Source organism: Branchiostoma belcheri, unplaced genomic scaffold (assembly GCF_001625305.1).
Source record: "Branchiostoma belcheri isolate BF01 breed outbred unplaced genomic scaffold, Haploidv18h27 scaffold170, whole genome shotgun sequence".
Lineage (NCBI taxonomy): Eukaryota > Metazoa > Chordata > Leptocardii > Amphioxiformes > Branchiostomatidae > Branchiostoma > Branchiostoma belcheri.
In genome coordinates, this window is record NW_017803158.1 from 470,911 (window position 1) to 496,367 (window position 25,457).

At 39.9% G+C, this 25,457-nt stretch overlaps 1 protein-coding gene across 2 annotated transcripts in view; it reads right to left on the bottom strand.

Moving 5' to 3' along the window:
* LOC109466884 (OTU domain-containing protein 7B-like) overlaps positions 1-25,457 on the bottom strand; it is a 38,671-nt gene that overhangs the window by 4,177 nt on the left and 9,037 nt on the right. Inside the window, exons 1-9 of one of the 2 annotated variants that reach the window (XM_019764750.1) lie at positions 21,369-21,477; positions 18,959-19,146; positions 10,397-10,588; positions 9,296-9,529; positions 7,560-7,658; positions 4,660-4,787; positions 2,874-3,001; positions 1,826-2,127; positions 27-787 (exon numbers count right to left, since the gene is read on the bottom strand). In XM_019764750.1, coding sequence (XP_019620309.1) covers positions 27-787; positions 1,826-2,127; positions 2,874-3,001; positions 4,660-4,787; positions 7,560-7,658; positions 9,296-9,529; positions 10,397-10,588; positions 18,959-19,031 — 1,917 coding nt within the window. In that variant the 5' untranslated portion in view covers positions 19,032-19,146; positions 21,369-21,477. Of the gene's footprint in view, positions 1-26; positions 788-1,825; positions 2,128-2,873; positions 3,002-4,659; positions 4,788-7,559; positions 7,659-9,295; positions 9,530-10,396; positions 10,589-18,958; positions 19,147-21,368; positions 21,478-25,457 lie in introns of those variants that run through there. The other variant, XM_019764749.1, reaches the window with a different exon arrangement.

Sequence of the window (25,457 nt, forward strand, 5' to 3'; positions counted from 1 at the left end):
CTGCCAGTTTCTTCTTCTCCCTCCTCCTCCCGACGCTTCTTCTCGCAGTGGTCGGCGAACCGTTCCTGTGCTAGCGAGAGGTAATTGTCGATCATTTCCTGCTGGTACTTGTGTCGCTTCTCTATGCTCATCTTGGCAGCCAGGATGTAGTCCTTCCCCCGCACCAAGGGTTGATGTTCCTTGGCAGCCGCGTGCGTCGGAGTGCCATTCACGCTAACGCTTCCATCCCTCTCGTCCACCGGTCCATTCTGCACCACGTGGGATTTTTCAGTCTTTAGGTCCCCCTTTCCATTTTTTGACTCCTTTCTCTCCAGTTTCCCCCCGTGCTTTTCCCCACCCTTTCCATTGTGTTTGGCATTGTACATGCCCAGGTTCTTCTTGAGTTTGTTGCCCATTGTTTTCCCAAAACTACCTATCCTTGTTGCTACGGAGCTCAGCTGTTTTGCAGCCTTTGTCTTGCCTCCCTTTCCGCTGTGGTTTGAGTTGGTTGAGTCCGGTTCTGACCCAGAGTCAAAGGAACCACTGCTGGAGCGTGCGTCTTCCGACGTTTGGGAAGAACTTTCTACAGAGTTCAACACGTCCGCGGGAATTGTCTTTCCTTTCAAGGGCACCTTAACAACATTTAGATACTGTTCAAGGAGTTTTAATTTCTGGTCCTCGTTCAACTTCAACTTTGCAACTTTTTCAGGTCCTTGTGGGTCCTTCTCCCATATCCAGGATAGCCCGGGGTCGGAGACAAAGTGAACAGGGAGTAGCTTGTGGTTGTGATCAGTGATGGGAACCACAGCTGCAACACAAAACGTCAACATTACTGTTCTGTACAATATCAGCTATTTGCAACAGTTACTATAAGACTTACTTCTGTTCCAGTTTTAAAAACTTCTGACAGAAAAAGAACCCTGTGAGTTAGATGGCATATTGTAAATCTTGATTTGCATTATAAAATCACAGCATAAAATCACACTTAATTGAAGTTTTATAGTAGAATGAATTTATTCCTCAAGGTAACCGACATCTAGCACACCACAGTTGTCCCTCAGTAAGCAAGCATGACAGGCTGAATAAACGGTTCTAAACGGGAACTATGCAGTCCAAGATGTCATGAGGAATGACTACTAGTGTACTAAATGTTGGTTAGCTTGAGGAATGAATCCATTGTACTATATTTAACAATTAAAGACTATCAAAAAATTTGTCTTCACTTACTTGCGTGCCAATCAATAGTTTGTGCTTATAAACCTGCTTTTCTGAGAAATCACCAGTATCACTGACGAAAGGTAGTCGATGCTACCTGAAATATCTGAATGTTTCCAAAACCATATCAAGTTGCTTAAGTAACTGTTTTTTGGCATGTCGTATTACCTGAATTACTGACCTTCACTGATGAATTGAAGATTGAATATTAGGCCACAGCAAGTAATTTTTATGGATGACATCAGCGCGCGCATTAATTTTCGCCTGATTTTAGAAAAAAAAACAAGAAATTTTGTTGCCTTCTGACAGTGGTCAACATGCCGAAAAGGAGCAAAAATGTCTGTAGCCATGCCGGAAGGTGTATGCCAGATAATTATGAAGAGAGGAGACAAGACAAGGCTCTGATTTAATGTTTTGTTTCTTACTTTGATGCAGTGATATGTGATGCTGGCTGTGTATATGTGATGTTCCCACTGAATCAAAACCATTTGTACAATGATTGAGTCAAAATTTTTGTTTTTTTCGGCCCGCCTTGTTTTTTTTCCACCCGCTCGCATTAGATTTAGAGTCTGCGGAGGATGTCATCCACAAAATTTACTTGCTATGGCCTTAGGTAGAAACTATGTCTTACTGATGAGTCTGTGTTGTTCATCCACCTCACTTTGTTCCATTGCAACAAGAGCGGAAAAGTGGGCCTGGTCGTAGGTCAGGACCAGCGGTGACCGGTGGCACTCGTCCGGTTTACACTCCAGCGGCAGGTAGATGCCGCCGAAGGGGATGGGCGCCAGCGCTTCTCCGTTAGCGTCCCGTAGAACGGTGTCCGCCACGATGATGACGGGTCGCCTCAGCACCAGGGCCAGGACGAACACGTGGAAACTCTCCAGACTCTCGTAACACAGCCCTGTGTCATCTTCAGATACTGTTTCTAAGTGTCTATAGAAGGTGAGAAAAGGAGGGAGGGTGTCAGAATACATCCCTTTTGTATCCTTCCTACCAATATTAATGGTTTATTTCATAAGTACATGTAAGACTAAGAAAAACAGTAAATAGGATATAGTAATGTTGCACATAGGCTGAATTGTGCAAAAAATGTCACATACAAATTGTTAATAAAATCTGATGCTGCAATGTTAAAAACATTAAATACCCATAAAAAAATATACAATGACAATAAATACATCATTCTGTAGGTCTGAGGATGCTGTTAAAGTTTAAGACATAACAAATAGCAGACGTTTAAAAAGTGGCCACACCAATTTAATTTGTTGGTTCTTGGATTCAGCTCTTCTTTCTTTCTGATTTGAAAAAAAAAAATTTCTGAATCAACTGAAAAATGCTCATATTTTGCCCCCAACAGTTGAGGAAAGTCATTTTCTTCCTACATGTAGTTGTTACAGTTTCTCCATCTATCAATGCAGTGGTGTGATTAAAAGTTCAAAATTCATATATGCATTGAATAAATATTTACCCAGCCATTTGTGTTGACTTCATGGCTCCTATCATTGCATTTTGGGCTATAATAGGATGCCTAACCCTGTTTTTATTTTTACTTTTTTTGGCACTGTCGTGTCATATTCTTTCTTGAAAAATCAGAGAACCAACAAATTAAATTGGTGTGGCCTAGTACACAAATAATGCAACCACAAATAAAGAGATATAGAGTAGATGTGAGTTCTTACGAGTTAGTGGAAGACCCTCCCCCGCCCCCTCCCATGGAGCCTGGGCGATGGCGTGGTTCTGCCGAGGCCAGCTTCAGCAGGTCCTGCCACTCCCTCTCCCACTCCTCCTCAGAGTACACCAGACCAGCCTACAACACACACAACGGTTTATGTCAGAGTGTTCAACTCCGGACCAAGTGGTCCTGGGTTCGAATCCTGCCCAATGTCACTGACCTTAAGCTTGTGCCCTTCGGAAAGGCACTTTACACGACTTTCCTCACTTCACTCAGGAGAAAATGAGTTAGTAGTCACATCCCTCAGAGACGACATTAAATGGAGCTCCCATGTTTGGAGAAAGCTACACACCACGCACATTAAAGAACCCACCACACTCAAAAAGAGTTTGGGTGGATCTAACCTTACAGTCTATGAATGCCTGCAATCATGGTCAAATTGAGGTCACCTGAGCGCCAAATGGCAGCCATTTGCCTAGACCTTTGCGATTAAGCCCCTGCCAATAATTTTAAGCTCCTCACATGCAATTCAGCCCTAGGCTGCAAGGACAGAGAAGCTGGGCGACAAAATAACACTAACCCAATAACAAGTTTTATTGCAAATTCATGCCCGAGGGCTTATTGCATGAACAGAAGAAACATTTGGTATAAAAACAGATAATTAGTACACATAGAACTACATGTACTAACTACTATAATATGAAACAACTAGTAAAAACTTCTGGGCTTGACTTGTTTTTTGAAGACAGAGGAAGACAAAGGATCCCACTTTTCCTGTAATTTGTGGGTTTTGGGATGTTACATGTATAAGAGGAGAGTAGTTTTCATTTGTATATGTGTGAAAGTTTGGGTAGAATTTGGGGGCTACGTCAAAGAGTTCATTTCGTTCATTGCTATAGAGGGTACAATTTGAGATAAAATGCGTTTTGTCTTCCACCGTATTCAATGTACATAGGTTCGAATCCTTGGTTCGAATCCACCAACATTCCCCTCAGGCCATTTAGGAGTTACATTGAAGGTTTTATTCTCTTGGTCCAGTTTGGAGACTTTTGGGCAAGAAGGAACAGGTAGGGTCTAAACTTTCTGACTTTGGTCAAATTTTGTTTATTTCATTAGTAAGTTCAATGGGCATAATGAGAGACCCGAGTGATGAGGAAATTAGGTCCAAAGTAGGGTCTGTTTACTGTTGTCATAGTTTGAGCTGGGAGGCAGACACTTGTGGCTCTCTGGTGCAGAAGAATGTTTGATATGGGATGTTTGAAACGAGGGAGAGTGCTTTCATGCAGACTTGTTTCAGTATAATTCAGTATATTTACTTATAATAACTATACGTTTCTATGGTCAAGCATAATAGTACTGTCTGCCCTAGAGAGGACTAAAACTAGTACCTGACCTGAGTATGAAGCAAGTTTAAACTGCAATGTCCAACACAACAAATTGGACAAATTTTTTGACTGTACAACTCCAGTCTTTTATGTCAAGGAATGAGCAATCCACCGCTTCTGTGACGTCACGCAGATAACACACGTGACTAGTACTCCATGAGCAGTGGATCATAGGTTGCAGAAAGTCTGTGGCGCCCCCCGTCTCTGGAGGGATGGTTGTAATGCCCTGATGTAGAAGGCCTCTTTAATCCCTCGTGCAATGTTATCTGCGTGACGTCACGGAAGCGGTGGATTGCTCATTCCTTGACAAAGGCTGGAGTTGTACAGTCAAAAATTTGGGTGAGTCCAATTTGTTGTGTTGGACATTGCAGTTTAAACACAGATGAACTTTGAAGATGAGTGCCTGACCTCCTTGTTCTCCTCTGTTTGGTGGAATCTCCAGCGTCTCTTGAGAGCCCCTCTGGCTCCGCTGGAGGACAGGGTGTTGTAGAGAGCCTTCCGCAGGGTCAGCAGTCTGTCATGGAAACCCCACATTCCTGAGGAACAACAAGAATTTTTTGGTTTCTTCAAGTTCAACCTTTTTAAGTTTGGTAAAATCAGCGGAAAAAAACATTATTTTCTCTCCAAAATTAATGCACAAAATTGCGAATTTTCGCGTAGGATAATCCCATAGAAAAAAGTTTTCCGGCAGAAATGACTGATGCTGGCAGAAAGACCCAAACCTTGACTACACTAAATTATTTTAAAAATTCTAGTACTGAAGTTTTTTTAAACTCCGAGGAAGGCGCAGAGCGAAATCTCGGTCAAAGAATTATTACATTTCATTAGAAAAGTTTAACAAATATTTTGTGATTGTTAAATCAAAATTAATAGTTTATACATAAGTACAATTCTATAGATTTCTGAACATATAATTATCTATCTATTATTATCACGTCGATGAAGGTTAGACATCCAGTTAATACGATACGCCAAAAAGCAGTTACTCAAGCAACTGGATATGATTTTGAAAACGTCAGACGTTTCAGCTAGTATATCCACTAGCTTTCGTCAGTGACTGAGAGACCAGAGGGGGAATACAGGTTTATAAGCACAAACAAGGAATGTAAAAACCCCACCCTCAACAGGGAAGGGGGGCTATGGGTGGATCTCTCCAGCACTTGGGATTTGGCACTCCCAGCCCCGAGGACAGACAACATTTAAGCTCCTGTTCTGTATAACAGGAGCTTTCTGACTAATTTGCATTTTCTTGTCTTGACTTGTCTGACTTTTGTTCCATTTTCGACTTCCAAAAAAATCTGTCTTCACTTTATTTGCATATCAATCAATAGTTTGTGCTTATAAACCTGTATTCCGCCTCTGGTCTCTCAGTCACTGACGAAAGCTAGTGGATGCTAGCTGAAACGTCTGACGTTTTCAAAATCATATCCAGTTGCTTGAGTAACTGCTTTTTGGCATATTATTATCACTATTATCATGTTTTAAATTTCAGTCACTAACAATTATTGTAAGCTTTATCATTATTTTGTTGGATTGTTCGCATCCTTTTCTTTGAAAATCTATTAAAAAACACTTCATTTGGTAACTTTTCCTTGCAATCTTCTTGTGGATATACTGAGAGGTTGAAGGCATCCAATACAATTTCATGGTGGCAAAACGTCTGATATTAACATTAAGTCCCATTTCTTTGCACATTTTCATCATCATTTCATACTTGAAGCATTTTGAATAGCTTCAAAACAAGCCTACGATACAAAACAAGCAACGGTTTTCCATCAGTGACATCACATTTTTACACCATCAGTATCAGTATGCTATAGGATAGGGTTGATTCAACTTTCCCTATTAAATCAACTTCGAAGGAGGTTTAAAAGAGGGAATTAGGCCTTCTCTTTTAAACCTACTTGCTTTTAAACCAAATTTCACCAATTACACTGTATTTTTTAGAGTTTTGGTTTACATCTGTTATAGACAACTCAACTGCCTCTCCTTGATTTTTCTCTTTTTTTTTTTTTTGTTTCTCCAGTAGGACTTGACTCACTTGTACAGGTCTGTAGCAGTAAGTCCAAACAAACGAGTCTTAAAAATACACTGGGAAGCTTCAAGTTTATCTCTATCGTAATTGCCTTGTCCATATCTAGCCTGCAGTGCAGCTTCTAGAATTAGTTCTCTCAATTATACATGTTGCCAGTAATGATCTATTGGAAGGACCACAATTCTTCTTCCATAATTTCAAAGACTATACTTGACTTGAATACTGAGGGAAAAAACCTGGAAAGATAATGTGGACAGGGATGAACTTAGAATTAGAGGGGTTGAAATATGGGGTGCATAAATTATGCACCTTAGTGTAGGTACATGCAAAATTGGGCCTGTGCAGGTATTTCTGATGTCTACATGTACCTGTTCTCTGGTCCATGTACTCGGTTTATGTACAAATATAGTTTTATTGTGGATTTTTACTGAATTCTTAATTCAAAATTTACGGAAGAGACTCTTTTTACACAACAAAGTCTTTGTATTCAGCCAATGTTTTGGTAACCGTCTGTCCACTTCCTCAGGTCAATTCTGACTGGTTCACATTGCACTGCAGCACTGACATTTTTCCTAGTACTTTTATGTTCAAGGTTTCGCAGTCACTTCTGTTCAACAAATTTATCATTACCATAATAAGAAGTATTATTTATTCACTGACTTTTTTTTCTATTTATTCACCATAAACATATAGTTCCGCAAACATGTCAATTTATCTCAAACCGCAAACTTTTGCTAGCACGAACATAAAGTGAATTACAACTACTTATTTGCTGCATTGACTATTAAGTAAGAAATAAATGGCAATGGTTTCTCAACAGTTTTTAGCACTAGTATGATCCATACTTCTCAATGTTCCCAGCACCAATGCAGGTATGATGAAAAAAAGTATTTCAATCGCTGGATACAAACCAGGCTCGAAATTCATTTTTGGGAATAGGTGCACTGGTGCACCGAACCTAAAAAAATTAGGTGCACAAAATTTTTTTTGGGTGCACCATATAAAACAAAACCTAATTACTGATCTTACTGCTCCTCTTCTAAGCTTGAATCTAAAATGGGAGCTAACTTCTAACTTGCTAAGTACTACAACAAAGATTTTATTATTTTTGTGATACTTAGAGACTAAGAATATCTTGTATACTATTATACATTCAAATGTTAAAAATTCCTACAAAAAGAAAGAAATTGGGTGCAAAGCTCCAATTCTGGGTGCACTAAGGTGCACATTCACCCAGTATTTCCAGCCCTGTAAACACACGTTGCTGTCTTACCCAGGGAGGCAGCGTGCAGCAGACAGTTCCCATCCCCTGATGTTTGTAGTGGTAAGAGTCTCTGACAGGCACACACTTCTGCCCACCAGTTCAACTGTCCTGTTCACAAACACAAGACAAACAGTTAAAGATTGTTATCACTGAAGTTCATCTGTGTTGGTAGTAATCATAGTACAAAGTCTCTCAACACATCCACATTGAAACATCGGCCCACACCTTTTCACTGGACAAAGTCAGAATACTGGACACCGAGGAATAAAGAAGGCCATATATAATATAATATATATCAGGGCACTCCAGCCATCACTACACAGAGACGGTGGATGATATAAATTGCCTGGCACACTTGACCAATTACTGACATCGCCTATCCGTGAAGTATTGTATGAATAAGGTCACGTGTCTCGTGGATTAAGGGTGCACACCCCAGTTTATTTGGCGTCTCTATTCAAAGCTGCACACCCTCAAATCTAGCGACCGTCTCTGGCGCGGAATAATTCAGAAGAAGAATAACTGTTTATGGGACGAAAGGATATCTATTCAGCTACAAGACCAGCTAAGTTTGGTTTCTTCAACCTTTTTAAGTTTGGTAAAATCAACAGAAAAAACATTATTTTCTCTCCAAAATTAATGCACAAAATTGTGAATTTTCGTGTAGGATAATCCCATAGAAAAAAATTTTCCGGCAGAAATGACTGATGCTGGCAGAAAGACCCAAGCCTTGACTATACCCGAGTAAATTATAAAGAAAATTATAGTACTGAAATTTTTTAAACCATCCACGGCGCGAGGGGTTGCAAATCCACTCCTAGGAAGGCGCAGAGCGAAATCTAGGTCAAACGGCCGGATTGCACTTGGCGCGCATTACCCGGAAGTAAGGTTTGGAGCCAAAAGAAATTTTCACCCCAAAATCACCATTTCTTACCCTCTTCAGCCATGTTAATGTTTAATGATATTTCGTGGCAGTTTATGAGAAATGTCACCTCAAACTTGGACCCTCAAAACCCTTTCATCACTTTTTTACCATGGACCCCGGTCGCGGAATAACTGGGGTGTGCACTGTTAATGCTTGGAATTGGTCATTACTTATCCTGATGAAGATGACAGTGATTGTTGAAAATATGATCTCTGTCTATGTACATATGTACATTTGTGTTGGAATACAGTTTAGCAATGTACTATAGAGTAAGCTTGTTATTGATCATTTTATATTGATCATTGCATTATTTTTACATTGAATGCAACTGTTTTATCATAGCCCTGCTGATGCACTCTTTCTTGTAACAACTTTATTTTAGTTTTCGGTGCAGGCTACAAGGAGAAGGTTAACTACATGTAGTATCTATGACTTTAATGAACTACAATGTAGGTATACATGTATCCTTGGTCTTTAAATATTCATACAGTATGAAACTATTTCTGTATTTCTAAACAGTGAAACAAGAACTACTTGCTCTAGGTGAGAACATTTACCTTTTTGTCTTGTGAACAAAAGTTTTACCTTTTTTGAACAAGTCACAAAGCTTAACCGCAACAGGGGCCGACATCCTCTACCAAATACCTTTGACCCAGTGTTGATGTCACACTTCAAAGAAGCCACGTGACAAGCCTCACTGGGTCAGTCTACTGAGGAAGACCAGAGTGACTGGGCGAAAGCTCTAGGTGAGAGAATTTTTGTGTTGGACCAAAAGTTTTAACTTTAAACATGTCACAAACTTTCATGCTATGTCACAAACCTGCTTGTTCCAAGGCCACCAGTGTGGAAGTCTCAATCAAGTCTCGTTCCAGGAATTCTCGGAAGTCGTCAGAGTAAACGGTCAGGTCTGGAAGCACAAACGTGTAGACGGGCGTCTCAATGAAGTAGTGCATCTTGTCCTCAGTGGTCGCCGACTCGTCCTTCTCCACCGCCGTCCGCACCATGGAGACGAGAGACGCGCTGGCATGGGAGATACCGCGGGATAACCTCTTATCTAGCGATGGGAGAAGAGGGGTTATAAAATTAAAGAGGCCCGTAGCATTAGTATATTTAAGAACATGTGTCAGGCCCACCTGCTCACACAGCAGAAGCACCAGTTGACCCAGAGACGTGGCCCCAGATACGAGAACATTCTGGCGGCTAGAAACCACATGAACTGTATCAAGTAGACTAAGTCTTATATATTCTAATCTATGCTGATTCTAGTACTCTTATACTTATTTCTATGTACTTATATTGTTTAGGTTTAAATGTGTGTCTTGTTTGTGAGCTTATGATTGTTTTGTGTGTGGGCCACAACACCAGCCCCCACTGCCTGTGGCCCACGAGTATTGTATTTGTTTGCAATTTCAATAAATTAAAGCAATCAAATCAAATCATCTTCAAATTCACCATCTATGAAAACTGTGTGCATTAAGTTTAGGAGATGAACGCAAAGAAATCTATTTATTATCGAGTATGACTGAATCATTGACAAATCTTTTTAGGCCAGTGTTCTAGTCAGCATTTTTTCCGTTTTGACGGAATTTTGTCAACCTTGATGGTCAAAAATTTTGTCCACTCTATCATCTTTGACAGACAAATATATGAGATTAGCTAAGCTTAGACTAATGACAAAAATCCCCCTCAATATGCAGGAAATAGTATTTCAGAGGGTTAAGACTTCAACATTTTCCTCTAGCACCTTTAGCTCTCAACATGATGTTACATTTCACAAAATTGAGATGACGGAAAAACACTTCAGGCTGGCTAGAACCCTGCTTCAGCCACTTAAAAATCAGTCTTAATACTGCAGCTGTTTTTCCTGCTCTAGATTAGTCCAGATTCTGGATTTTTGACTCCAGAAGCTTGCTGACATTACCTTTCAGATCCTCCTGTCTGACCAATGGCGGTCTCTCTGGTCTCCTCTGGACAGCTCGCACTTCTGCTGCCATCGTGCTGTCTATGGTCGTCCCGTTACTGGTCCTAGGGACAGGCGGCGGGCGGCTACTGTCCGCTTCACGATACAGAACGTTGAAGTCATTCAGGGCAGCGTTCAGGTCCCAGTTCTTACCTGAAAAAAGCATGTTTGGTTTTTATTCCGCTTTCCTTTTGCCATTGCTGGCTATAGTATCATAAAACATATTAAAGAATACAGAACTCCAAACAACTTATACATGTATGTAACTAAAATTTTCCCTTTTCTGGCCGGCTTTTCTCCAACTACTCATGTACTACAAAAATCATTGTTTACCGGTAAATTCAAAAACATGCCTACTATATGATAAAATGTTAAAAGAACTGTTTCCTACATTAAATTTCACAATGAAAACAAAAGCACATCAGAACAGACCAACAAGCTAATGCTTTCTTCAGTTATAAACACTGCTTCCTGCATGGGGTCTACTTTTAACAGGAATACACTAGAATACACCAAAAAACACATACGGAATATACATAAAAGGAGACTCTGGTTTGAGTTAACATCCCAGATTGCTGTATTTTGGCATAAGGCCATGTTGATTTGATTATATGGATGACATCCTCTGGGAACCCCAGAACTGATGCTAGCGTGTGAAAAAAAAAAGTTTGGCCAAAAAAAAAAAGTTGCTTTCATTATGAAATCTACATAGTTTTGAAGGTTGAACAAACGACACCCACAGAGTATGGTTTGGCAAATAATCTGGTCTTCAAATGATTTTGGCATTCTACGACATTGGTATCATTTTCCGAATGTTGTTGTTTTCTTTTAACTTAAGGTATATATTTGCTCATCTTGCAACTGTTTTGTACAATTTACAGTATGGTATAGAAATTTCCGAGTGGTATTTGGCAGTGGTGATCATGACCTGGCCAGTCACCAAGTTTGTGGATTATTTAATTACAGTTTCTGATACACAGGGCCATGGAAACATTATCATAATGATTCTTAGGCCACACCAATTTAAGTTCTTGGTTAACGGATTTGCCCGCTTCATTTTTTTCTGATTTGCAAATAAAAATGAAATTCAGAATCAACTGCAAATTGCTCATATTTTGCCCTGAACAGTCCTTTTCATTATAATTGTTACATTTATTCCATCTTTCAATGCAGTGGTATCATTAAAAGTTCAAAATTCATTATTTAAATTTTGAACAAGCCTGGTGTGTTGACTTCATGGCTCCTATCGTACCATTTTGGGCCATAATAGGATGCCTATATATAGGCTGGTTTTTATTTTTATTTTTTTTCTGCCTGCCCGCTCCATTATTTTTCTAGAAAAATCCGTTAACGAAGAAATCAAATTGGTGGGGCCTTATCTACTAAAATGCAGCAACCTGGGATATTTACTAATCATGGCAGGGTGTATTCTGATACACTTCATGTATTCCGGTACATTCCAGTGTATTCCGGTAAAAGGTGGACCCCTTGCCTCACCAGGTCAAACATTAGACAGTACCCATAGGTTCCCCACGGACTGATAAGTGAGGGGATTTTCTGTAAATTGGATACCTAATGCCTCTGTCAGTTCTAAATCAACTCAGATCAGATCCTGAGCGACTAAAGGAGAAATACATCTATCACACTGCTTCAGGCAATTCATACCCCATCAGTCAGCCATCATGATTGTCTACTTTGTAATGTTCCTGGTAAGAATGATGTCAACATCACATTTGAAAATTGCCCCCACAGCCAATATTACTGCTAAAACCTGGTCGCCTTGAATTTCCCAGAAATCCTGAGCATGTTTCCTGTTGGAAAATTGGTCACAACTTCAAAGCCTGGCCCCTATAAATTATGCAGAAAGTTTAGAACCATGCCTGGTCTGGCATCAGCTCTTGTCAGAAACCCATTACCCTGCCTGAAACCTGTCTGTGTCTACATCAGAAATATAAGTACATTCATGATCAAGGCCTCGGCAGGATTAGCAGTTCCATTGAGGAACAAGATGTACACGTCAAGTTGATTATAGAATGAATACTTCATATTCAGATATTCGGAAATGAAAAGAACCTACAGTGGGGGTCGCTGGAAGACAGACGTAGAATGTCCAGACTGTGCATGATGTACAAAATGACTAATAAACTGGTGGATGTACCAACCTCTAAGTATCTGATACCAGCCCAGAAAAGAACAAGAAACAGTCATGCCTTCAAATATCAGAGTTATCAACCAAGAATTGAGGTATTCAAAAACTCGTATTTCCCCAGAACTATCGTAGACTGGAACTCGTTGCCACCAAGCACAGTTGGGGCATCATCACTAGAAAGCTAAGTTTTTAAATTAAAAAACTCCTGCAATCAAATGTGCAAAGATTAAGTGTAACAAGTCGTTCGGTGTGATATAGCCAGCTGCCGCCGCGCCGCAGGCCTGCGAAGCTGGTGTGTTACGCAGAAGGGCGGTTATACCGGCTATACCGATACAGATACAGATAATTTGTCCTAATAATTATCTTCATCTTCCAACATGGGAAACCCCCAGATAGAGAGAATGTTTTAACAACATGCTTTTTCCAGACAAGGGGTTTAAACAAGAGCTTTATTGCACGACAATTGCCCATGGTACAATGTATGGGAACGACTATTGAACAAGTTTTACATATATGACATTATATGCTGCATAACTCGATATATATCTACTGTTCAAACATCAAGGGCAGAGAATAGCTGTAATTCTTCAGAAAGCCAATCACTGTCATTTGGTGCCTCAGGTGATCATAATCACCAGTCTGCCTGAGGTGCATGTACTGTAATTCCTGATTTTTTTAAGGCACTTTTATGTTTGCGGTTTGCTTGGTCATTTTGTGTATAGTGCCACCTTATCATTACCATTAAGAAATAATTCACCAATATCCAATGATCCCAGGTACATCACTGACCTGTAATTTGCATTCACAAGATTATGCCACACCAATTTAATTTCTTGGTTAACGGATTTTTCTGGAAAAAAAATGGAGCGGGCAGGCGAAAAAAAATAAAAATAAAAACAGGCCTAGGCATCCTATTAATTATTGTATTTATGGCCCAAAATGGTACGATAGGAGCCACGAAGTCAACACATCAGGATGGTTCAAAATTTAAACAATGAATTTTGAACTTTTAATGATACCATTGCATTGAAAGATGGAATAACTGTAACAACTAGGATGAAAAGGACTGTTTTCAACTGTTCAGGGCAAAATATGAGCATTTTGCAGTTGATTCTGAATTTTTATTTTCATTTGAGAAAAAATGAAGCGGGCAAATCCGTTAACCAAGAAATTGAATTGGTGTTGCCTTAGTGTATTCTAGAATATACTGCAAACTTATCATGACCGTTAATAATTTGCTGTCTTTCTTTTTTTTCTGCAGCTGCCGCCATTGTGGGCTTTCCGTGGACAGTTCAGTTTTTTTCAGACCGTGAACTTTTGCTTCCGTGAAGATTAAGTGAATTCCAGTAGCCTTATCTCACACTGGGGCATGCTCAGAAGGGTGCCTGACTTCAAAACACTGAGGGATGGGCCGGGACCAAAACCCCTGACCTCCTGACACAGAAATGGGATAGCTGGCGAGGTCACCACCGCATTATTACAATTCACCTCACCTCACCTATATTATCTCCTCATCTCCACCACTGCCTCCGTCTGAGTTCCCGGATAAAAGCACACGTTATCATCCTGACTAGCCGGCTTCTCTCCACAACAAATGCACCGGCATCACCCAGGTAATGTGAAGTCCCATTAGTCATGGCATTGTACTAATGCTAGCAGTGTTCTCCTACTTCTACCTTCAGCATAGTTCATCATGTTCATCCATCATATACTAGTAGTCTGTATCATGGTTTTTTTGTCTGCCAGACTTCAATTCTGAACATGTTCATCCCAGGGCTCGAAATTCTTTTTGGGAATAGGTGCACTGGTGCACCCAACCTAAAAATATTGGGTGCACAAAAAATATTTTAGGTGCACCATATAAGATAAAAAAATCAGCAAAAACTATAATTATGTTTCATTTCAAAATATTACAGTGGCAGCCAGTTAATTGCAAAACGCTTATAAGAAAAAGTCTGCTAATTGAAAAGAATTGTGAAAACCCAAACCGTTTCCCATTGACACCATTGTTTATCACGCCCCTTATTTGAAAAGCCAATGCCAGCTAATTGAAAAAAAAATTGTCAAGTTGCAACACATTTTCAACCAAAAACATGCCAAACAAATCACCAAAATCGGCGGAAAATTTCTTATATCAAGACATCAAGCCGCCAAAAGGGACGAAGTTGTCTGTTTTGAACCACAAAGGAGGCCGAAATTTACGTTGATCGAGCGGTCGGGCGCACATCGGCACTACGTAGTGAGAAGCGCGAGCCGGTTCATAGCCGCCAAATGCGGCATGCTTTTGTGTTCTTTTAGCCTGTTTATTCCAAGAACGTTTAATTTCTCATACAACTCATTTTTTAATCATCAAAACCATGTCTCTACTTGTGTACTGCGCCATTATTTTGAGTTTATTTCGACTGCGACACGGCGCTATCGCCGCTTCAACACGCCAAATGTGCCGCGAAAAAACACCGCATGGAATGATGGGATACTGCTACCCACGCCGCGTCCGCCATCTTTGTTTACTTCCCTGAACGCTAATGCGAGAGATCCCTGTCAACTATCGCAAATTTCCATGTAACCTACGGACATCGTGAGCTAAAAAGTCATTAACGTTGAAATGAACAGTTTATTGTTGCATTAGTTACGATAATTTTCGTGTGCTAGCCGGAGTTTCTGAAAATTAAGCGATCGAAGCGATCCTTTGTGCTATCGACTGCTTTCATGACGATCGTCTGCATTTTTGTCTGTACGCTACTTGATTGAAGTTTTCCGTTAATCAGACTTTATTTTTTGCTATTTTCGTGATGTAAAAGTACGTACAGGCTGATGATTGTGCATGTATTCGTTGCTTGTTTTGTACGTAGCAAACGTAGCATTGTTTATTCGTTCGAGTAGAGCCTGCCGATAGCACATGATGTCTAACGTATCGCGGCGTTCTTCCAGTCTTGGAAAAAAACGAAAAAAATACATGTGTACGTCAACGAAAAAAATTAAAAGCAAATTTACCGATCTCAATAAAGTTCACTGTTTTTAATGCGTAAATGTGACTCGTGTTTGTATTCTTTGTGTCGTTATTTGTGTTCGATGCCCTGTCCACCCCCCACCCCCATAGTTTCAATGAAGGCCGAGAGTTTGAGCCTCAGAGTCTTTTAATCGGAAAGGCCGGGTATTTGAAAAAAATGTGCTGACAAATTGGCTTTTCAAATAAGCGGCTTCTACTGTATTTTGAAATAAGACAATCATTGTTATTATAGTACTTATTAAGTACTATAACAATGATTGTCTTATTTTTTTTACACTTGGCTGTTAAGAATATGCTGTAACAACTATACATTCAACATCTTTACATACATTACCTATGTTAAACCTACGAAAATATTTGGGTGAAAAAAATGGGTGCACTGCTCCAAATCTGGGTGCACTAAGGTGCACATGCACCCAGCATTTTGAGCCATGTCATCCACAGGGTAAGGAACAATCCAGACAAAGGGACAAGAAGCAACCCAAACAATCAGCAATCTAAATCGTAATCCATACTAACAAAGGTGGTAAGTGGACTAAGTGCCCTCCATCCTACATGACTGAAACAGACAGAGGACGACCACAAATCAGCTGGCAGTCCTGCTTATGTACAATTTACATGTCTCTGAAGCAGGGATCTAAAATGCACCAAAATAGTTTTGTACGTTCACATATGTAAACTTAAGATATTTTATTACATTTGTATATAATAAATGTATACTAGTACTACTTTACTAAAAACTAGAATTTCCAAAGCAAATTCATAATGTTTACCTTCGCATATGGTCTGCTCTGTTAATTCTTACTCAAACACATTCACACATACATGTATGGTGACAGGAGTCTAAATCCCTCCTACTATAAAATTGCAACATTATGTAACCCAATACCAGTTACCATGGTGAGCGACGGTTTGGTTCGGATCACTGACCAGGTCAGAGGTCATTCTTCGGATAAGAAGAGGAAACTGAGCAAAAACAATGTTTTTCTTCAGTAAACATAAAAGTAGTAAACAGCATATTCTTGACATCTAACTATCAGGAAAATAATACAGTAAAACTTTTATTGTTGAGATGCACCCAAAAAATTCTTGGGCACCCAATTGTTTTATTAGAGTGTGTACACCAGTGCCCTTATTTCCCAAATCTATTTGGAGCCCTCTGAAGTGTTCTGACAGATTATCCAATCTTTAGAGGAACGTGAAGATGGAGAGATGTGTCAAACTATAATCTAATCAGTCTCCTTACATGTATCCACTTTAAATTGGGTTTAATACCAACATTAGGCATCTGTACCTTTCTATCCTGGGCTGTATCTTCACATTATTTGGAACAGACTACTTTTAAGTCGCCTTTGAGGTTAACTCTATGGGGAAACAAACAGAAAGTAGATTTCCTACTGGAGTATTTAAAGGGGCATTATGTAACATTTTTGCACTAAAAATTGAAATATTTCAATTAAAAAACATATTCCTGTCATTAATAATTTGCTTCCACTTTTCAACATACTTGAATGCACAATTATCTCGCATTTCAGACACTTGGTGCTAAAACAAACCACACAAAGGCACACTCAGTTTTTGGTGCCACCACAAACTATCAGAATGTAAACAAACATGGCTGAAAGCTTAATCACACTTGTAGGACATCACGTTTTGACACCTGTACACTTTCTGAATGGCTCTAAGTCTTATTTGCAATGGTGTAGTGTTGATTCAACTGACTTTTTGAAGAAATGACCAGAAAATCTGCTTTTTGTATTGTCCTAATGTTACATAATGCAGCTTTAATGCTAATCAGCTCATTGCAGCATTAGATGTTTGGGATAGAATTTTTTTGAATGGCAGTAATTATAAAATATACAAATCTCCATCCAAATACCAAGCTTTTGGATTTTAAAACTAAGACTTGATCTGGATGCAAAGAATCACCTGACTCAACTCTCTAGTTTTAGAATGATGGCCATGAGGCGCAACATGTGTTTGACTTTCTCTGAGGACACATATCAATGGAGGACTATAAATAATATGCTGATGATGATAAACACATCAAATAAAAGGCCTGCGGTGCATGTAGCAGTGCATGTAAGGACACAGAACTGCACTGTTTCAAAAAATATTCAGCACAAATTTGACAAATTCTGGAAAAAGCACCTGGCTCGCTCTCATTCAAATGCAAAATGCTGTCACCACTATTTGATTTGATTTGATTGATTTGATTCATTGAAATTGCAACAGTGCAATACACACTGTTGCAACGGAACAGAGGCAGCTGTTGCTGGTGTTGTGTCCCGCACATAGAAAGGTATACTGGACAGACAATACTCATTTTCACTTGAGTTTAGTGGGGAAAGTCGTGTAAAGTGCCAGTAAGTAATGACTGTAACCTCCGTAACAGTTGACTGTCAATATGTGAGTAGTAAACTTTACCTGGTATAAGAAAATTGCCCATGTTTTAAATGTCTGTACGTAGGGTCCCTTGCTCCAATAAGATGAAGCTAAAAGCTCATTTTCTCATTAATTATGCAAATTAAGTATTAATTTACATAATCAATATCTGCCTGTGTTGTTCTCATTGTCAGTCACATATACCACAAGCTTGATCATGTAATGCAATTGATTTATAGAATATCCTCATAAATTATGCAAATCGCATCCATATTTGCATAATTGCCACATAATTATGTTAATTATCACTTAATAAGCTAAGTACACACAAAAAATCATGACAATCTATCAACCTAGTTAAAGAGTTTGACTTGTTCCAACACAATAAGGAGAACTCACCATAAATTTTCGGCTGATCCCGTCAACCTTCGTCAGATTTGTGATGCAATCGCTGACTTTCCGGAAGTCAGCGATTGCATCACAAATCTGACGAAGGTTGACGGGATCAGCCGAAAATTTATGGTGAGTTCTCCTTATTGTGTTGGAACAAGTCAAACTCTTTAACTATGTATTCTACCAACACAGATGAGCTTTCATTCGAATCTATCAACCTGTTCTTGAGTTATCCTTGTTTGAATATTATCTAAACAAATGCCCCTGCAGTTCCACAGCAAGTCGGTAGGGGGCCCAAACTTACGTCACTTCTTCTGCAGCACAAGAGCTACCTACCATCTAAATTCTGTGACCCTAGCATGTCTAGGTCATGAGATATCAAAACCGGAAGTTCCACTGCAGTACCATAAGAAGCCACTAGGTGGTCCAAAATCTAATCATTTTCAGGTCTCACCAAGACCTACCCACCTACCAAATATCAAGTCAATTAAAAGTTATCATATTTCCACACACACACACACACACACGAATGCCTCTGAAAACATAACCTTCTTGGCGAAGATAATAAGTCACTGTGATGACCTACCTTCCAGTAAGTCCCTGGCCAGCCCAGGGTCTGCCCCGGTGTACTGTACAAACTCCGACAGCGCAGCGTCCATGGCGGTCCTCGTACAGCCCTCCTCACGTCTTCAACGAAGCATCGTTACAGTCTATCTTATCGTTGGTTCTCTGAAGGAAGTACTGCACTTCATACCCATCAAACTTGTGGCAGATCTGTAGAAAACAGGTGTAAAACAGACAGTGTTAAACAGACATCACTGGTACACTACATGTACATACAGGAAGAATCTTAGAAACAGTCATGGTCTCTGTTATACGTACATAGCCCCCTTGCGGGAACAGAAATATATCGGCACTATTTTAGAATAGTACGTAACAGTCACTAGTTTTTTTTTTACCAAGCTAGGGCTTGAAATACTTTTTTCTACTAACCTGCACTAGTACTGGTGCAGGTAACGTTGAAAAGTACCTGCACCAGACAAAGGCCCAGTTTACACACTGGGCAAAATAAATGTGTCAGGCGTCTTTTGACGCATGCACCCGCGCGTCGCAGCGTGTAAACAGGTCTGCCACCGCCGCGCTACGTTTTTTTCCCGTGGCACCTTCAGGAGGTGCCACAAGTGCATTGTGATTAGGGCTGCGTACCGGTCCAGGTTGTACGGACCGGAAAAATAGTATCGGTCCGGTCCAAAAAAAACGAAACGTCGGTGGACCGGTTTTTTGGACCGGAACAAAAATTCATACTTGATCACTACACACAAGGAGGCCTGCTAGGAAAATGAACATCCAGCGTTAAAATAAAGAGATTTACCTTAGTTTCCATCTCTGAGAACTCAGTGAGAAGTGAGATAGGAAAACTAGTTATATCATCCATGGTTATATTTGATGTTCTTTGAAAGATACAGGACAAATTGTCATTCATGTTTCTGTCATTATTGAAGAATTTCAGATGTGACGCGCATGAATTTTCAGGTACAGGTACAGGTCCGGACCTGGACCTAAACCTCTGTACCTGTACCTGATGTTACGAAAAGGTACGCAGCCCTAATCGTGATACACAGTGGGGAGTCTGCGGCGAGGAAAAACATTGTGTAAACAGACCTGCGTCACGTGCAGCTCATTTCCGAGTCACAGTAGGTCAGGGTTCATGTGCAAATTTCTTCATTCCTGCACGATCCTGAACCCATGCCACGTTCATCTGTTTGTATCTATTCTGAACAACATTTACTAAGTTTCTTCCGATTTTTTTGTACTGATTGTCGGTCCAGTGTGAGCTCCTCGTATGAACTCTGGCAAGCTCCAAACTAATTTTTCCTGTTGTTCACTACCTGCTTGCCCTTCCATGGATTCATGACATTCTCCACAATGGCCTTTTGTACTTTTGCACAAAAATCAATACCAAATCAATCAATTAAAACAGGGCATTACTACACGTGTCCATGATCTCTATGGGACAACACCCTGGACTTGCAGCTACAAGAACGGGGGAAAAATGCAAGATACATATCTGCAGACTTCAGGCATATTCACAATTAGTATACTGTAAATCACTATTATGTTCATGATCACGGTAGAAAAAGTTTGCGGTCTGAGAAAAATGGACATGTTCAGGGGTGGCAGCAGGCACAGAAAAAAGAAAGTCGGGGAGTTTTTTGGTCGTGGTAATGATAGCTTCACCGTATAGAAGTGACAGCGAAAACCGCTAATAATATAAAAGTACCATGAAAAAATGGTGATTTACAGTATATAACCTCTACCGTCATCTTGTACCACCTTTCCCACTGGGATTACACTTCCCAGAAATGATACAATTTTCTAGATCCTGGAGTAGACATCTACAGGAGGTATCCAAACCACTGATTTAAACCACAACCCTGAGACAAGACTCAATCTGCCAATGCCATAGAATCCTAATATATATGTAATAGAACAGAATCATAGCTAGATACAACCTCAAAAAAGAGATATATCTAAATGACCAACAATGTTCTCATTCCAGTATTCGATGCAAATTGATTTCCCCCGTCTATTCTAAGATGACTAATATAATACACATGCCTTCGTGCGTTGGTGAAACAATGTTACATAATTCACTGATTATGCAGCATTCGACCATGGAGGTTAACCTCCTTGATTCGACTGATAATTCTGGATTGTCAGTGTAGAAAATAATGGATTTCTTTGAAATACCAACATAATCTTTTCAGCTTACGTCATTAAGCTAAGGTGCTGTTACTTTTTAAAGCAGTATACAGTATCATTATGACCAAGCAGCTCGAAGTCATTACAGATACTATATTTAGATCTAACGTTACATGTATGCTTTACTCAGTTCCTAAAATCTGCCTGGGACTATCAGCGAGACAGTGAGACCTTTCACCAACTCATCACCAAAGCACTTGGAGGCAGGATTACAGTAAAGCCTCTGTACGTACCGTGAAAAAGCACCAATCGTATACCTCCAGTCATGGAACAGCACATACACTATGATACAGGAAACTGGAAGGTTTGAGTACTGTGATGAGGGGATGGTTGTGAGACAGTGTCACAAGCCGGTCACTGCTGTGTGACTCTCTGTGTTCAGAACAAACACAGTACAGCCAAACATGGCACAGCTAATACTCCCAGCCCAGAACTGACAAGTACACGTTAGGACCAGTCATCACTGTGTGTGTGTGCAAAAGAGAAGGGAAGGGAGGAAGGCTGCCTCTCCAAGCAGATGTCAAGAGGAATATGGGTCACTTCTTTTCCCGTCATGCAGTTGTCTAGCCAGTTTCTGTCCTTCCATCACTTGACTGACTTTTGTTGCTCATGACAGACAAAATTTTTGCCCCATCTGTTATCTTTTGGCAAAAATTGGCACGTTAAGATATGTCGTTAAACTAAGATTAGTCCACCAGCAAAATTTGCCCCTCAAATAATAAAGTAAAGGAAATAGCCTTTCAAAGGGTTAAGATCTCAACATTTTTGAAAGAGAGTATAGATGTAAGCATGCCCCAGGACTAGGGCTGTGTACCTTTTCGTAACATCAGGTACAGATACAGGTACAGAGGTTTAGGTCCAGGTCCGGACCTGTACCTATACTTGAAAATTCACGCGCGTCACATGTTCTACTGAAATTCTTCAATAATGACAGAAACATGAATAAAGTGTTGACAATTTGTCCTGTATCTTTCACAGAACATCAAATATAACCATGGATGATATAACTAGGTTTCCTACCTCACTTCTCACTAGTTCTCACTAGTTCTCAGAGACGGAAACTAAGGTAAATCTCTCTTATTTTAACGCTGGATGTTCATTTTCCTGGCAGGCCTCTTTGTGTGTAGTGATCAAGTATGAATTTTTGTTCCGGTCTAAAAAACCGGTCCACCAACGTTTCAGTTTTTCGGACCAGACCGATACTATTTTTCCGATCCGTACCGGTCCACCTGGCCCCGGTACGCAGCCCTAGTGTATGTACCATTATATCTGATGACTTTTCTGACTGAAAACCTTTTCAAGTTCATAAGAAAAAGCATTGGATTTCAAAATATAATATCATTATCACAGCCTCCAATGGCTAAAATGTAACGTCACAATGATGATTGCGACAAAATGCAGAGAGCAAATAGATATAACATATAGTCAATATGAACATGTTGGTTTATCCTAGAGTGTCTCAGCCTCATCTCACAAGTACATGATTGTACCATGATGTACAGCATGAATCCAATTTCTAATCTCCTTCAACATTTACAGCCTTTTGTATTAGATCTAGCTGCAGACAGTACACACACCCAACTAGCTGTACCTTTATCAGCACCATTACGCCCCAACCAGCTGGTTAGGCCTAGCCTAAGGATGATAGATTTATGACAAGAAGAAACCCTGCCATCCATCGCCTTGCAGGATTGATTTTTGCGGGCCTATTTTCAGATGTTCTATTGACTTGTAAGCCAAGGACATCCATTGTTCTGTCAGAGAATGGGCCAGAGGGAGGAGGGCGGGTCATTCTTACTTGATGTACAGTAGTTGAATTAGTCATTTTCACTGACCTACCTCTGTCCTACAGAAGAACCTTCCTCCCGGCCACTGTAAAGCTCTAGAACTCCCTACCACAGGACCTACAATATGTAACATTTACTCTCATCTGCCGAATAAACATACCCCCCCCCCAATAAATGTACCCCCCTGACAAATCTTCAAAATCTAATAAACATACCCCCCGGAATAAACGTACCCCCCGGAAAATTACAAAAATTGACAAGTAACCTGTGTCTCTAACTAAAATACACATTTACTAATATAATCTTTAAGTTTAACTGTCATTTGCAATTAAGAATTTAAATAGACAACAAAAAGAGCATTTCTGGTATAAATGTACACATGTTGTTGGGAAATACATACAGTGCAGTGGAACTTTTGTGTTTGTCATTTGTTAGCAGGATAACTTGGGTATATGTAAAAAGATATTCATGATTTTGGTAGGCAAGTTACTGTTGTAGAGACCAAGGTCAAGTTTGACAATGGGCCTTGTGGGGGGGGGGGTCGCTATGTCACTGCAGTGGACCCTTTGTGTTTGTTGGTTTGTGTGTTAGCAGTTTGAGTTCTGGAAGAGCAATTGTCTGGATTTTTGTGTGGTATATAGTTTTGAGGTATAGATGAAGTGGTGTAAGTTTGGACTCCCTAGTGGCTTGTGGGAAAGTGCAATGGGCAGTTTCGGGCACTTTAGTGTAAAAAGCGCAGTTGATGTCTTTTATCTAGGTTAATGACCTTCTGGCCAGGGCACCCCAGTTCTACTGACCGGACAGCTGCCCACCTCAGCACCCCAGGGATGAGGGTATCAAATAACCTTGCCATGGTAACCGAAATGGCTGGGACTGTCCTGTCAGCCCAAAATGTACAGACTTCCATGTTACTAGTGACGGTGGGATGCAGGAATTCCTACCAGAAATCTGATTCATTTCTCAAGTGGTTGATATCTGTTCATGATACATGTAAGAAGCAATTTAATGTATGATACCAAGGAAACCTAATCTAAGTGGGGAAATGGATAAAGACTGGCCAATTTGATACTGTCTTACCCCCATCAAAAGATCTGCTTGGAGATTAAAGGAAACCCTCATACCACAGCATTATGTCATGTAAATTCTTTTGTTAAAACTACTACTTAACAAATTTGTCTGAAATGCTAGAATTGGGTACAGAATCTGATCGACTGAGCAGTCATAAAGGTCAATGTCATTTGGCAAAGGCACGAGGTCATGGAACTCAAGCAGGAAGTACCGTGAGTTTTACTATTTCCAGTCTGGCTGTTGAGAATACACAATAATAAGTCTGGACAAACAAGAAACAAAGGACTCTGTGAGTCTAGACATGCCGTCCTAGCCTCTACCACGATGTGACTGGAAAGAGTAGAAATTGGCCAAACAGAGAGATAGATAACATGCCAGGGGAGTTGGTCCACTAGAGAGTACTGTTTGCCGCAAAGCCTGTAGCTATCGCCACGCAGGTACTTATAGAGAAAATCCCTGCCACCCTTTGAAAAGATGCGGCGATTAATAACCTGTCTGGCCCACAGGTCCTGATTGGTCAACTAATCTCCAATATTGACCAGATAAGAGAGATCCTGGTGTGTTGGAGGCAAACATATAGGTTCTTCAAAGCCAGCTAATTAAGTAGATAAGCAGGGAGGCTGGCTTTGGTACAGTCTATATTGGATAAAAGACTCACCACTATACGTTGCACGAGGCAGTTATATTTCAGTTATAACCACAGGTTTGAACTGTAAGGTTCTGTAACATGTTACATGTAAGGTTCTGCTAAGTTACATGTATAAGGTTCTGCTAAGTTATAGTTTCCCCTATTTCTTATATATCTGAATATTTAGTCATTTTTTTGGTGGTTCTGCTAAGTTACATGTAATTATATGGTTTTGCTAAGTTATAGTTTCCCCTATTTCTTATATATCTGAATATTTAGTCATTTTTTTGGTTACTCAAGCTAGAAAATTGTGGTAAAAATAATCTACAAGTTTTTAAAACGACTTAAGTTAAGGCCTTGAATATGTACCTTATGATGGATACAGCCTATTTTATGACAGTTCTATAGCTTCTGCGTGCTCAACCACCATATATTGATTATACAGTACTTAATAATATCACTTGATCAAAATGAACAATAATTACACATTTTTCAAAATTCTATGGTATCACCGTAAACCAATTACAGGGATGGAAATCAATCAAAAACAAGCATCTCATCTCCTGCACTAAAAAATACCATCAGTCATTTAGTCTTCTGATTAGAATGAAGTTTTAACATGTTAAAATATTTTAACATGTTAAAACATTCTAACTAAGCAATTAGCATTCTAACCAAGATATAGACGTATGTCTATATCGATCTCTATCTAGCAAAAAGACAACTTGAGTGCATGAGACATGTTGGATTGCTGATGAAATTACAACTTATGTTCTAGTACTTCTAGCCACCCTGAATTTTTTTCCGTCATGTCCATTTCCGTTTGATGTAAAATCATG